The sequence below is a fragment of the Suncus etruscus genome, chromosome 4 (assembly GCF_024139225.1).
Source record: "Suncus etruscus isolate mSunEtr1 chromosome 4, mSunEtr1.pri.cur, whole genome shotgun sequence".
Taxonomy (NCBI): Eukaryota; Metazoa; Chordata; class Mammalia; order Eulipotyphla; family Soricidae; genus Suncus; species Suncus etruscus.
The window spans coordinates 46,219,703-46,234,659 of record NC_064851.1 but is presented as its reverse complement, the minus strand read 5'-3'; the positions used below and the strand labels follow the sequence as shown (position 1 = coordinate 46,234,659).

The window sequence follows — 14,957 nt, the reverse complement described above, 5'->3', positions numbered from 1 at the left end:
TAAAGGCACAGGAGTTGTTTCCAAATGACTCAAGGATGTGTCTCTCTTCCTGTCAGTCATATAAATTGAGAGAAATGACCACCATTTTGTCTCAGGACCTCTGATAATCATTGAGCTTTACTCACAGGAGTGAAACTGAATTTGACTTCACTTACGTACATTTCTATTTCTGCCTCACACTGGGAAGAGAACTTCCCTAATTTCAACCTCAGAGGGTGGTGCCCCAAAGATACTGAGAGCTTGGAGGAAAGTATTACCAAAGGTCTGATCAGCTAGACAACCCAAAGCCTCTATATTAGGGTGGGGTCTTGAGAAAAGTGTGCTTGAAAGGTGTTTGACAATATTTCTCACTTGATCCTACATTGGGCTTATATAGCAACTTTACTGATCAGTAAAGGTCAGAGATTTGTTTACCAAAAAACTGCCCATAGTAAAGACTGAATGAATGGAGGCCGCGGTCTGACCTCTGGTATGTCAAACAGAGTGTGGCTCTGCAAGGAAGGGCAGATGAGATTTTCTCTGTGGTTTTTAGCAGCAAGATCCTGTAAAGTGAATGCTACAAATATACTTCATTAGTGCTTTAACCAAGGATGATATCCACATATCTGCATATGAGATTAGAGAGGCAGAAACCTTTTGCTAGACCTGATTGAACCTCTTGACCATGAAGGATTTAAATTCCTTCTAATAAAACAGAACAGTCCCAGGTCCAGAGAGATAGCACAGAGGTAGGGTGTTTGCCTTGCGAGCAGCTGGTCAGGACAGAGAGTGGTTGGAATCCCAGCATACCATACCATCCCCGTGCTTGCCAGGAGCAATTTCTGAGCAAAGAGCCAGGAGTAACTGATCCCTGAGCGCCACTGGGTGTGACCCAAAAACCAAAACCTAATAAATAAAACAGAACAGTCCCATATATAATTGATTATTGATAAAGATAGGAAAGTAATTCATTAGATTTTTCAATGGATGCTGCTAGTAGTATTGATATAAAACAGATCATTGACTCAAAATGGAAGACCTGATGTGTTAAAAAAAAAAAGGGGGGGCAGGGCCCAGAGAGATAGCACAGCGGTGTTTGCCTTGCAAGCAGCCGATCCAGGACCAAAGGTGGTTGGTTCGAATCCCAGCCCATTTCCTGGGAGGCGTCTTGCAGGTGACAAGTTACCTAGGAAGAATGGGGGGATGAGGCTTCATCCCATATGGTCTCCCATGCCTGCCAGGAGCTATTTCTGAGCAGACAGCCAGGAGTAATCCCTGAGCACTGCCGGGTGTGGCCCAAAAACCAAAAAAAAAAGGGTGGGGGCAGAGAGTTAGCATGGAGGTAAGGCGTTTGCCTTTCATGCAGAAGGAAGGTGGTTTGAATCCCGTCATCTCATATGGTCCTCTGTGCCTGCCAGGGGCGATTTCTGAGCCTAGAGCCAGGAGTAACCCTTGAGCATTGCTGGATGTAACCCCAAAAAAACCAAACAAACAAATAAAAAACAACTCCTATAAGGAAAAACAGCAGGGGCTAGGGGCCAGAGTGATAGCACAGCTGGTAGGGCCACCGCAAGTTCAATCCCTGGCATTCCATAAGGTCTCCTGAGCCCACCAGGAGTAATCAGTAAGCATCGCTGGGTGCAGCCCTAAAACTAAACAAAACATGGGACAGGGTTCAGAGTAAGGTATTTGCCTTGCAGGCAGCTGACTCAGGTTCAACCCCAACAAAACACAGGAAAAATTTCTGTGCTCTTGGCTTAAGCAAAAGCTTCATGATACAAAAAGCATGAACCGTAACTGAAAATACTTGCTAAATCCTAAATATTAAGGCCTAGAACACATAAAAAGCTTTTACAGCTCTTTAAGGCAAACAATTTTGAATAAAACTACATTAGAGGGGCCGGCGAGATAGCATGGAGGTAAGGCGTTTGCCTTACATGCAGAAGGACGGTGGTTCGAATCCCAGCATCCCATATGGTCCCTAAGCCTGCCAGGAGTAACCCCTGAACGCTGGTGGGTGTGACCCAAAAAAACAAACAAACAAAAAAAAAACCTAAATTAGAGAAAATACCTGAATGACAACTACAAGGAAAGTTATTCCAAACATTAATCATTAGGGAAATGTAAACTCAATCCTAAGTGAGATACCAGCACAGTTGTCTGGGGTGTCTACAATGGCAATGTAGAAAGATTAAAATCACCTTTACCTACCTACCTACCTACATACATATATATATATATATACATATATATACATATATATACATACATATATATATATATATTGAATTAACAGCAAAATGAAGAGCATTTCACTCTGAAAAAGATGCAATTCTACCAAAATGCCCACCAATCTACACCTATCCTTTCTAGTACAGGTGCCCACAATCTAAAGGGATTTCACAGTTCTGGACCTTCTTGAGGGACAGTTCATGTCCCTCATGATACACCCTAAGCCAAGAAAATCAATTAAAGGGACTTTCATTTGGCAGACTCTATCTAAGGTATTAGGCTTAGAATTCACATACAGAATCACTTGTTCCAGGGCTCATACTAAAGCAGCAATTTGAAAAGGGTTTAGCTAGAGAACAAATTGGGGACATAATAAATGGGACTTCAAACTGGTAAAACCAGAACATAAATGCTGTCTAAAACACATGAACAGTTTTTATCTTAAAGTCTTGGAGTCAGGGTTAGTTGAGATGCTTCCCCTACCTCCCACTGACCCTGGTTCAAGTGTCGCCCCCAAATTTCATCCTAGGGGGCAAGATCCAGGTTTGCCACACATATAAACACTATAAGAATGCTCAGTAGGCTCCTCAGCAGAAAACCCTGAAACTTGCTGCATCTCCTTTCTGGACTCATCACTACCTTCTTTCAGTTTAGAAACTTCTGAATAGGGGCCGGTGAGGTGGTACTAGAGGTAAGGTGTCTGCCTTGCAAGCGCTAGCCAAGGAAGGACCACGGTTCGATCCCCCGGCGTCCCATATGGTCCCCCCAAGCCAGGGGCAATTTCTGAGCGCTTAGCCAGGAGTAACCCCTGAGTGTCAAATGGGTGTGGCTCAAAAAAACAAAAAACAAAAGAAACTTCTGAATAGGAACACAATGGAAAACAACAAAAAAGTACTCTCTTGGGTACCTTTCAGAAGGTACTTGGAGTTTTGCAATTGTGAACTCATGACTTTATAAATCTCTGTATACTTTGGAAAGTAGAATCTCATCAACTTGAAGCTAAGGGCTGACAAGATCCCTTCCGTTGAGATGCTGAAACTACTCAGACAATTAATTACAAAGGAAATAGTGTGAGAGAGCAAAGTTGAACAATGAGTTTTTCCTTATACACTGAAACAGACTCAAGCAAACTGAGAAAATATCTCATGAAAATAACCCAAATAAAATGGAGCAAGCAGTATACTTGATAAAAAAAAAAAAAAACATTCAGACTAAAAGTCATAAAGATGCAAACAGAATGAAGCAAAAGAATAGTGTAGGTCACAGGTAAAAATTGTATAAATGGAAGGTTTGCCATGATTAAAGGGGGAAAAGTTGAGAAGTACTGATCTCGAAGACAAGACAGTGGTATTTATATACCGAAGAAAAGTGTTTAGTAAGTGGATATCTAAATACAAGTAAAACAGAAAGTCTCAAAGTGAACCCAGAGATTCCATTGAAATACATTATAATTAAAAAGTTAAAAGCTGGGGCTAGATAGCTTAGCAGTAGGGCGTTTGCCTTGCACACAGCCAGTTCAGGACGGATGGTAGTTCGAATCCTGGCATCCCATATGGTCCTCGGTGCCTGCCAGGAGCAAATTCTGAGCACAGAGCCAGGAGTAACTCCTGAGCACAGCTGGGTGTGACCCAAAAACAAAACAAAACAAAGTTATAAGTTGTCCAGAGAGATGGTACAGTGGTAGGGTGCTTGCATGTGGCCAGCACCACCCAAAAGCAACAGAAAAACAACTTGCTATGCATAAGGGAATGCTCATAAAACTCAGCAGAAACTCAGGCACATGGCCAGAGAGATAATTGAATGGGCTAAGCACATGCTTTGGATGCCTGCTATGGCCCTAAAACAAATATTAACTGTTGGTAAGAGGGAATGGTATAATGTACTCAGTGGAAAGTATTTCCAACCAAGAATACCTGACAGTTATTTAGAGAAAGAGGATTTTCCAGGCAATGTAAAGGAATTTACTAATATGAGTAAGTTCTTTACCAGAAATGGTAAGTGGATTATTTAATTAGGCTGGGGGAAAAAATCAACTAATAACAACAAAATATATGAAACTGAAAATTCCAGCTAAGTGTATAGTAAAGGCAATTATAGGGGCCAGAGTGATAGATAGCACAGTGGCAGGGTGTTTGCCTTGCAAGCAGCCAACCCCGGAAGGACTCCGGTTCAATTCCTGGCAGCCTATATGGTTCCCTGAGCCTGTGAGGAGTGATTTCTGAGTGCCTGAATCTTCGAGAGCAGAACCAGGAGTGACCCCTGAGGCACCGCTGGTTGTGACCCAAAATAAAAAACCAAAATAAATAAAGATAATTATCACTTACAAGGCTAGAAAGGTAAGTAAAGACAAAATTAATTTTTCTCTAATATCTTTGAGGGGGTATTTTTGGGTCACACCTGGCGGCGCTCAGGAGTTACTTCTGGCTCTGTGCTCAGAAATCGCTCCTGGCATGGGGACCATATGGGATGCTGGGATTTGAATCACCGTCTGCCCTGGATCAGCTGTGTGCAAGGCACATGCCCTACCACTGTGCTATCTCTCCAGCCCCAAGACAAAATTAATGTGTGTTTTTTTGTTTTTGTTTTTGTTTTTGGGCCACACCTAGTAATGCTCAGGGGTTACTCTTGGCTATGAGCTCAGAAGTCACTCCTGGCTTGGGGGACCATATGCGACGCCGGGGTATCGAACAGTGGTCCATCCTAAGCTAGCGCTGGCAAGGCAGACACCTTACCTCTAGCGCCACCGCACCCGACCCCCAAAATTAATGTTTAAAAGTATTTTAAAATTGAATAAAAGGGGCCAGAGCAATAGAACAGCAGGTAGGGCATTTGCCTTGCACACAGCCAATCTGGGTTGATCCCTGGTTCTCACTGTGGTTTTCCGAGCCTGGCCAGGTGTGGTCCAAAAAAGTAAATGAATGGTTGGAGCAGTGGTACAAGCAGTAGGGCGTTTGCCTTGCATGCGGCTGACCTAGGACAGACCGTGGTTTGACCCCCCAGTGTCCCATATGGTCCCCCACAAGCCAGGAGCGATTTCTGAGCAAATAGCCAAGAATAACCCCTGAGCATCACTGGTGTGGTCCAAAAACAAAAAACAAACAAAAAGTAAATGAATATTAAATGGAAAATATATTAAAGTATAAAATATACTTTTTGAATACATACAGATTTGAGCTATCAACTTCAAATGATTACAAGTATATGTTATGTGTGAACCTCATGATAAGTGCAAGCAGAAACAGAAAACAGAAGCAGAAAGTAGTAGATAAACAATACTAGAAAGAAATCTGAAATAATTCATTAACCACAAAAGAAGAAAGAAAAAAGAAGAGGGAGAGACTATAAATGCCTTCGAAACAGTTAAAACGTCAGTAAATACTTACCTATTAGTAATTGCTTTAAATACAGATGGAATGACTTTTCCACTGCATTTAATGAACAAATAATTGGATTTTAACATCAGTCAAAGATACAGAACAGCTGAATAAATTTTCAAAATCTCATGATGCTGTTCACAAGAGACTCATGTAAGTGATAAACACAGTATGATACAGAAAATAGTATCTCAAGCCACTGGAAAATATTTTATTTGGGGACATGCCTCTCAGTGCTCACAGAACCATGTTCATGCCCTGAACTGCAGCATGCATTTGTACCATTAAGATACCTCTCTACCTGTGGAAAATAGTTAAAGGGAGGATCAACTATACAAAAAACAATAATTGAAGCATTTACCCAGAAATACATCCACAGAACATTCTTAAGGTAAGCTGTGCTATGAAATAGTATCAGTCAATTCATGAAGACTGAAACTATATCAGGTATCTTTTCAGATAATAACGGTATGAAACTATAAATCAAACAATGAGAAATCCACAAATTTGTAGAAAATAAACAGCATGTTACTGAACCTCAAGTCTGTAAGAAAATCCAAGGTGATGTCAAAAAACACCTACAGACTAAATGAAGATGTAACTTTTTAGAAATAAAACAAAATATGGCAGAAGCCATATTAGAAAGATGAATTCTGTGAAATCAATATTACTTTCATTCCAAAACAAAGATATGACACGAAAGAAAACTATATGCCAGAGATTCCCTAACTTAATTGGCCAACCACCCAGTTTTAGAAGAAAAATTACTTAGCAATACTTTGGAATTCTACTGTGTATTTTTATAGTTTGGGAGCCTTTAGGGATCATATCTGACCTCACAAATCCAAAGCATGTACCCTAGCTATTTGAGCATTTCCCTGGCTCACCTCCAAAGCTACTTTCTTTAAGCCAAGTATCCCCCCACAATTATACCAAGAATACTACCACCAACCCCAGGTCATTCCATTGCCCCTCTGGGGAAAGGGGCAGTAATGTCCCACACTGGGAATCAATCCTAAAGATCAGTCTCTTTAATGAAAATATATGTAAAAATCCTCAATAAAATACTATAATGTGAAATTCAACAATATATCATACAACCTGTTCTAATAAGATTTATTCCAGGAATGAGAAAGACGGTTAAACACATGCAAATCAATAAACATGATATACCTCATCAACAAAAAGATGCAGAAATGCAGAAAAATAACTGACAATTCAACATCCTTTAATACAAAAAGCCCTTAGCACACAAGGTAAAGAAGGAATATAGCCTAACAGTATAAAGGCCCTGTGTGACAAATTCAGTCTTGCACTCAATAGTGAAAAATTGAAAGCTTTATATCTCTTAAGATCAAAGATAAGACTTGTCCATTTTCACCACTGAACTACTACGAAGTATTTTTGGGAGTCCTAGAAAGAACAATTAGACAAGGAAAGTACATAAAAAGTCTACAAATTGGAATGGAATAACTGATTATAGGTGAAGAGCTAATGACCTTTAAAAATTTCAAATTGCGGGGCCGGAGAGATAGCATGGAGGTAAGGCATTTGCCTTTCATGCAGGAGGTCATCGGTTCGAATCCCGGCACCCCATATGGTCCCCCGTGCCTGCCAGGAGCAATTTCTAAGCCTGGAGCCAGGAATAACCCCTGAGCACTGCCGGGTGTGACCCAAAAACCACACACACACACACACACACACACACACACAAGTTCAAATTGCAGTGAAAAAAAAAAAACTAATGATGACAGCACATCAGCAGTTGCTGGGATCAGGAGTAGGAATAAAGATGAATAATAAAGAGCTAAGTTTGCCACCACTGTCCAAACAAGTGGAAGCAGAGATAAACAAATGGGAAGGACTACATTAAACTGAGAAGTTTCTGTACCTCAAAGGAAACAGTGACTAAGATAAAAATAGGAGATGGGCCCGGAGAGATAGCACAGCGGTGTTTGCCTTGCAAGCAGCCGATCCAGGACCAAAGGTGATTGGTTCGAATCCTGGTGTCCCATATGGTCCCCCGTGCCTGCCAGGAGCTATTTCTGAGCAGACAGCCAGAAGTAACCCCTGAGCACCGCCGGATGTGGCCCAAAAACCAAAAAAAAAAAAAAAAAAAAAAAAAAAAGATAAAAATAGGAGAAACTTCACCATCTGATAAGGGATTATTATCTAAGATATAGATTGAACATGACAAGAAAAAACTATCAAACTCTCACCAAAAATGGGGAGAAGAAATAGACATTTCCTCAATGAAGATATACAGATGGCCAAAAAAAAAAAAAAAACCATGAAAAAATGCTCACTCGTCACCAAGAAAATGCAAATCAAAATGAGATATCTCACACCAGAGAGACTGGCACATATCATAAAGAAAAGGAACAATCAGTACAGTTAGAGAAATAACTACACCAACAACTATCATGACAATGGTAGTGAATGAGAGAGATAAAATGCCTGTCTTGAGTATAGGCAAGGTGTGAGGGAAGAGGGAAATGGGGACATTGATGGCTGGAAGGTTGTACTGGTGAAAGGGGGTGTACTTTGTATAACTAAAACCCAAATACAAACATGTTTATAACCACGGTGCTTAAAGATACTAAAAAAGAGCTAAGTTGTTTTTTTTTTTTTTATTATAAATCGAACCATACAGCTAAAATAGGTTGTCATGACTTGGATGTTATACATCAGTAAAGCTGTTAGCACAACTAAAATAGTCATCCCCATAGCACTCTAATCTACAGTAGTTTGTACATCCAAATTAAACTTCTTTTTGACTTGTTTTGGCAGTGCTCAAGAGTTGACTCCTGGTTTTGCACTCAAGCATCACTCCTGGCAGTGCTTAGGGAACCATATGGATGCTAACGATCGAATCTATGTTGTCTGTGTGCAATACAAGTGTCTTACCCTCTGTACTATCATTCTGGCCCCCAGAAGCAATTCTTTTATTTTTAAGCCACAGTGTGCAGGGACCTGGCCAGCCTGGGAACCAGAGTGCTGGAGATTGAACTCAGTCCATGTATGCCCTAGGGCTATACTTTTCCTTACTTAAAAAAGATTGTTTTCTTGTCACAGACTGAACCCAGGGCTTCATATGTGCAAGGCAAGTTCTCTACTGCTAAGCTATATTACCAGCCCAGATTCTCTAGTTTTGTTTGGGGAAATGTTTTGAAATTCTGCGGAAACATGAAGTTCATTTTTATCTTATTTGAAACAAGCAAAGTTTCAGTCTCTCTTCAATAGTAAGGCAGAACTGACATTAACCTTAGACTTCTACTTTGTTTTGTCTAGGCTTTCAACCAGATGAAGAAATGAGTGAAATCTTGAAGACAGAATTTCAAATGAGATTACTGTGGGGCAGCAAAGGCGCACAAGTCAGTCAGGCAGAGCGATATGAGAAGTTCAACCAGATTTTAACTGCCCTCTCACGTAAACTGGAGCCCCCTTCTGTGAAGCAGGCAGAGCTGTGATAACTCACCAGAGAACTTTAGTATATTCCTTCAGATGTCTCCATTTCCTTCTTTGGAAAAGCTTGTCTATTAAATTTTAAAAGGTAATAATGTACAAATTGATAATATACAAGCTTTTAGTATCCACAGGATATTAAATATGCAAATTGCACAGGGCATACTTATTTATAAACTGTTTAAAATTACTACTGATTTTTAATGAATAATTTATTAAGGTAACTATTGCTAATGTTAATCAACAAATTTAAGAGAAAACCTAGCTAGGTTGACTCAGTGGTTGCATTCAATTATCGAGGTATTTAACCATTTTAGCTTTAATTTTGTGTCAGATAAGTGTAAATAGAAAGTTTAAAAGCATGAAACATTTCAGAAGGTATCAGTTGTATGATATTCTTCAAATATGAAAGTGTATATAGTCATATGAAATATATCTTTTGTGAAACAACTGTATCCAGTCTCTTTCATTTTAAACTCATGGAATAGCAGTATTTTTACCTCTGGCCTCCCCAGAGCACTGTCGTCTCCCCAACTTGATAGTAAATTAAAATTATTAAGTGTGTAATGGAAATTTTATGGTTTTGATTTGGAAGATAGAATGAATAGAAACACAATGTAGAGTTGGATCCAGAAGTTTGATGAATAAATTCAAGCTGCAATGCTGTCAGCAGTTTGGATTTTGATGATTGCAATGTCACCAGGTACCTTGTACATTGTACATGGACTATACATACTCAATATCATACATGAGAAAAATTAATGTCATTACAAAGAAAATGGCAAAAAAGATTTAGATTCCCAACACCTTCAGATACTGAAATTAGAATCAAATATGGCTGTACCAAGGGAAAATGAATGCAAGTAAGAAGTGAATATTTAAAACAATCCAATTTCACCAGCGAATGGCTCAGTTGCAGGTTGTATGCCTTCCAAGTGTGAGGCTGTGGGTTTGGTTCCCAGCACACCACTCCCCCATCTCCAAATCAAATTTTCAGATAAACTAGTTCCTTTAGAAATGTGGATGCATGCTGGGAACAGGGGTGGAGGGAGGAAAATATTGGTGGTGGGAATGCCCCTCATTCAATGTCACTATGTACCTAAAATATTACTGTGAAAGATTTGTAATCCACTTAGGTCAAAATAAAAATTATAAAAAAAAGCAGCTAAAGAAAACTCAAAAAAATGTGTAACAATAAACCTAGAAATGCTAACGATTCTAATACTAAGCATTAGAGCACATCACTAATCATCAGGGAGATGCAAATCAAAACAATGAGGTACCATCTCACACCACTGAGACTGGCACACATCACAAAGAACAAGAACAATCAATGTTGACAGGTGTAACTCCACCCTGGACTTAGGTGTACCTACCTGAGACCCGCCCTTTTCTGGGAGGGGTCTTGGGAACTGGATATTAGGTGTAACCTTACCTGCAAGACCCCTCCCATTCTGGGGAGTGGTCTTGGAAGGTTATATAAAGCCTTTAACCCAGGGGATTAGGGTCTTTGCCTCTTTTGGTCTTTAACCAGCATGGAGGTCAAAGGAAGATGGCTGAAAAGAGTTAAGATGCAGGGCCAAGAATAACTAGTGCTTGAAAGGTTATGATGTAGGCCACACACATGTGGTGGATAGGGTATGAAAAAAGCTGATGCTTCCTGATGCCTGCCTGTGAGTAAGTTCAATATCCGTCGCTTTCCTGAACCCCAGACCCGCCGGTTGATGGGGGATAAAGCCACGTGGCCGGGGCCTAAGGACAAAGGCATCCATCCTTCACCATCCATCGCCATCCTTCTCCCTCCATCCATCACCATCCAGATCCATCGTTATTTATTTAATACAACAGACAAGGATGTGGGGGAAAGGAACTTTCATTCACTGCTAGTGGGAATGCAGTCTAGTTCTTATGGAAAACAATATGGAGATTGCTTAGAAACTGGAAATTGAGCTCCCGTATGATCCAGCTAAAACCACACTTAGTGAACTTGAAAAAATAGAATGCAAAAATACCTTCTGCAAGCCTATGTTCGCTGCAGCTCTATTAGCCAGAATATGGAAACAATCTAGATGCAAAGATGAGTGGCTAAAGAAACTGGGACATATACACAATAGAATACTAAGCAGCTGTTAGAAAAGATAAATTTTCCTATGCATGGATGGATATGGTAACTAGTATGCTGAGTGAAATGAGTCAGAGGCAGACACAGGATAGTCTCATCCGTGGGATTTAAGAACAATAAAGGACAGCATGGTAATAATACCCAGAGACAATAGAGATAAGGACCAAAAAGTCCATCTCACGATATGAAGCTTACCACAAAAGGTGATGAGTGTAGTTAAGCAACTACACTAACAACTAGCATGACAATGGTCGTGAGAGAAATAGACCACCAGGTGGTGAGGGAAGTGGGAGATGAGTTGTATTGGTGGTGGGAAAGTTGCACTGGTGAAGAGGGGTGTACTTTTTATGACTGAAACCCATCTATAAACATGTTTGTAGCCATGGTGTTTAAAGATTAAAAAAAAAAAGGAATTAGAACTATAGCACAGCGGGTACCGTGCTTGTCTTAAATACAACTGACCCACATTTGATCCCTTGCATCCCATATAGTCCCGCAAAACCCCCAAGAATAGTTGGATGTGGCAAAATAAATAAAATTAGAATATATTTAAAGAAAATGCCCAAAATATAGGAAACTGGAGCAATTAAGAGACAAAGGTGGGGCCGAAGAGATAGCACAGCGGTAGGATGTTTGCCTTGCAAGCCGCCGACCCAGGACCAACGGTGGTTCGAATCCTGGCATCCCATATGGTCCCCCATGCCTGCCAGGAGCGAATTCTGAGCCAGGAGCCAGGAGTAAAGTGCCGCCAGGTGTGGCCCAAAAAACAAAAAAAACAAAAACAAGAAAAAAAAAAAAAGAGAGAGACCGATAAAGGTTTGGGGCCAGAGCAAAAGTACAGCAGTTAAGGCACTTGCTTTCCATACTGCTGACCTGAGTTCAATCCCCGTCAACCCATATGATTCCCCCAGCTCAATAGGAATTGACCTGAGTACAGAGCCCAAATCTCCAAACCCTTTCTTAGCCTCCTACACCCCCCCCCAAAATGGTTTGAAACAATGACCATATATGCATGTCAGTAGAGCTCCAGAAGAAAAGGAAATTTATCCAGAACAAAGGTTTAAGACTTAAGGACTGATGAGGGGATAGTTCAGTGACTCTAAGTATCTCCCTTCCAAGCATGAGGCTAGCCTGATCCCTAATGCATCCAGATACATCAAGTACATCCCAGTAACACTACAACAGAGTACAGGCTCTGCTATACAGCCGGGCTTATGAAGCATAATTAAAAAGGTGTGAGGACCAAAGCCAGAGGCCTGACATTGGAGAGTTCAATATGTATCCCCTTGTGAACACTGTAACCGAATATGTGTGACCTCCAGTCATTGTTAGCACCAGCATCAACAGAAGGATAGGGTGGGATTCCAAGTGAGAGTTATTAGTTCTTAAAATTACCTACAGAGATTTAGTGCAATCCCAATCAAAATCTCCAAATTTACTTTAGGTTAAGTTGGTACATTTTTCCTAAAACTTACATGGCTAGGAATAATCAAGACCACCTGAGGAAGGAGGATAGAAATGAGGTAGTAATCAGTTATGTCAGGTATAAAAGCATATTACTAAGTTACACTAAGTGCAATTAAGAAACATAATATATGAAAATTACCAGTGAGGAGTGTTGACTAAAATAATGTTCTTGGGACCAGTACAGTAATTCAGCCAGTAGGGCACTTGATTTACATGTGGCCAACCCAGGTTCATTCCCTAACATCCTATATACTACCAAGTGTGTCAGGAATGATCCCTGAGCAGAGCCAGAGCCAGAGTAAGCATTAGCATGGCCACGTTTAGCACCCTACCCCCCCCCCAAATAATTGACAATAAGCAAATGCAGGGAATAGGTAATCTCTCACTTCTCATATACGAAAATAAAACCAAAAGAGCCTGTGCATGAACATCAAAACATGCTTTTAGAAGAAAAAAATATCTTGGAGGGTGAGAGGGGCACAGGTTGAATAAGGGTCTAAAGCCTTACCAATGACATGCTGATTCTCTTAGAAGTGGATTGCCCAGCTACAGTCAGCAATTCTGAACAATCTCTAGATGCCTAACAAACTCACAAGCCAGTGACCAGCTGCTATAAGGCAATACAATGACCATCCAAAGAGGAAAAGGGCAAAAGGTGACTTTTTCACAAAAGAAGAAATATAAAGTGGCACAAATGTAAAAGTTCAACTTCACCTTTAATTAGGGAAAGCAAAGACTACATGAAATACTTTTACTTCAACTGAACTAACAAAAAGAAAGTCAGGGCAGCGTTAGGGCCTTCCCTGGTGGAAGTCCGATTTATGGTGCTGGTGTAGAAAATTGCTGATTCCATAGATGGTCCAAGGTTCAGGGGTGAATGGTCAAAGTCCAATCTTCTGAAGCCTAAGCCAAGTCACACAGACAAGTGTTCCGGGTGTAAGGCCCCACTGCAATATGAAATTTATGTGTTCCTATTCCTATTAGATAAGAACTTCTATTTTCCCCAAATTTTGCTATGCTAATGCAAAAAAAAAAAAGTCACAACTTTTTTTTGTTTTTGTTTTTTTGGGCCACACCCATTTGATACTCAGGGATTACTCCTGGCTAAGCGCTCAGAAATTGCCCCTGGCCTGGGGGTACCATATGGAACGCCGGGGGATCGAACCGCGGTCCTTCCTTGGCTAGCACTTGGCAAGGCAGACACCTTACCTCTAGCGCCACCTCTCCAGCCCTCACAAACAACTTCTTTATTGTATTTTTTTTAAGCTCTTTATCTTTTAAATTGGGGCTCCTGCCTTTTTCATAGAACCTTGGGACACAGGTTACTTTATTTTACCCTATATTCCCACATTTTCCTATAAAATCAAGAGAAAGGAATAAAGAAATGCTAGGGGCCAGAGGGCAAGTGGTCTTAGATGCATTGGTGAGGAAATAAGGGCACAACTAAATATCCAAGCCAAAGTCAATGATTATATAGAATCAAGGGACCTAAACTTTAACAATCTAAACTCAAAGGGGCCTGTTACATTGGCAAAGTGTTAACAGTAGGCAAAGGTTGGTGGTATAAGATGCACTCTGGGTCCATTGTTGGAAGGAGGTTGACATTGGTGGTAGGAAGAGCCCTGACTCATTATATATCTGAAATTCAACTACGAAGGACTCTGTAGATCACAACTGTTTCAATAAAAAAAAAACAAAAACAAAAAAAAAACAACGAAAAGTCTAGCTCTTAAGTATAATCAGGATGTGAGTCAAAACTAACCTTTAACCCTTATATACAACTAGGAAGTACATAAAAATGCTACAATCACACTGAGCTCAGAAATCGCTCCTGGCAGGCTCGGACACCATACGGTGCCAGGAATCAAATCAGGTCGGTCACAGGTCAGCCACGTGCAAGGCAAATGCCCTACCGATGTGCTGGCCCTATCTAGCTAGCATTACCTTTTAAAAGTCTGGGGCCGGAGAGATAGCACAGCGGTAAGGTGTTTGCCTTAGACACAGAATGACGGTGGTTCGAATCTCGGCATCCCATATGGTCCCCCGAGCCTGCCAGGAGCAATTTCTGAGCACAGTGTGATTGTAGCAAGAGTAACCCCTAAGCGCTGCCGGGTGTGACCAAAAGATAAATTATATATATATATATATAAATTATATATATATATATATTGGTTTTTGGGTCACACCTGGCAGCGCTCAGGGGTTAGTTACTCTTGGCTCTAGGCTCAGAAATTACCCCTGGCATGCTTTGGGGACCATATGGGATGCCAGGATTCAAGCCACAGTCCTCCTGCATGCAAGGCAAATGCCTTACCTCC

General features: G+C 40.7%; 1 protein-coding gene across 2 annotated transcripts in view; it reads left to right on the top strand.

Annotated features, from left to right (window-relative positions):
* Positions 1-9,505, top strand: part of BCAR3 (BCAR3 adaptor protein, NSP family member) — a 144,575-nt gene extending 135,070 nt beyond the window's left edge. For both annotated transcript variants that reach the window (XM_049772199.1, XM_049772200.1), the window contains one exon: positions 8,877-9,505. In XM_049772199.1, the coding sequence (XP_049628156.1) occupies positions 8,877-9,055 (179 nt within the window). In that variant the 3' untranslated portion in view covers positions 9,056-9,505. The remainder of the gene's footprint in view (positions 1-8,876) is intronic.
* Positions 9,506-14,957: the final 5,452 nt, after the last annotated feature.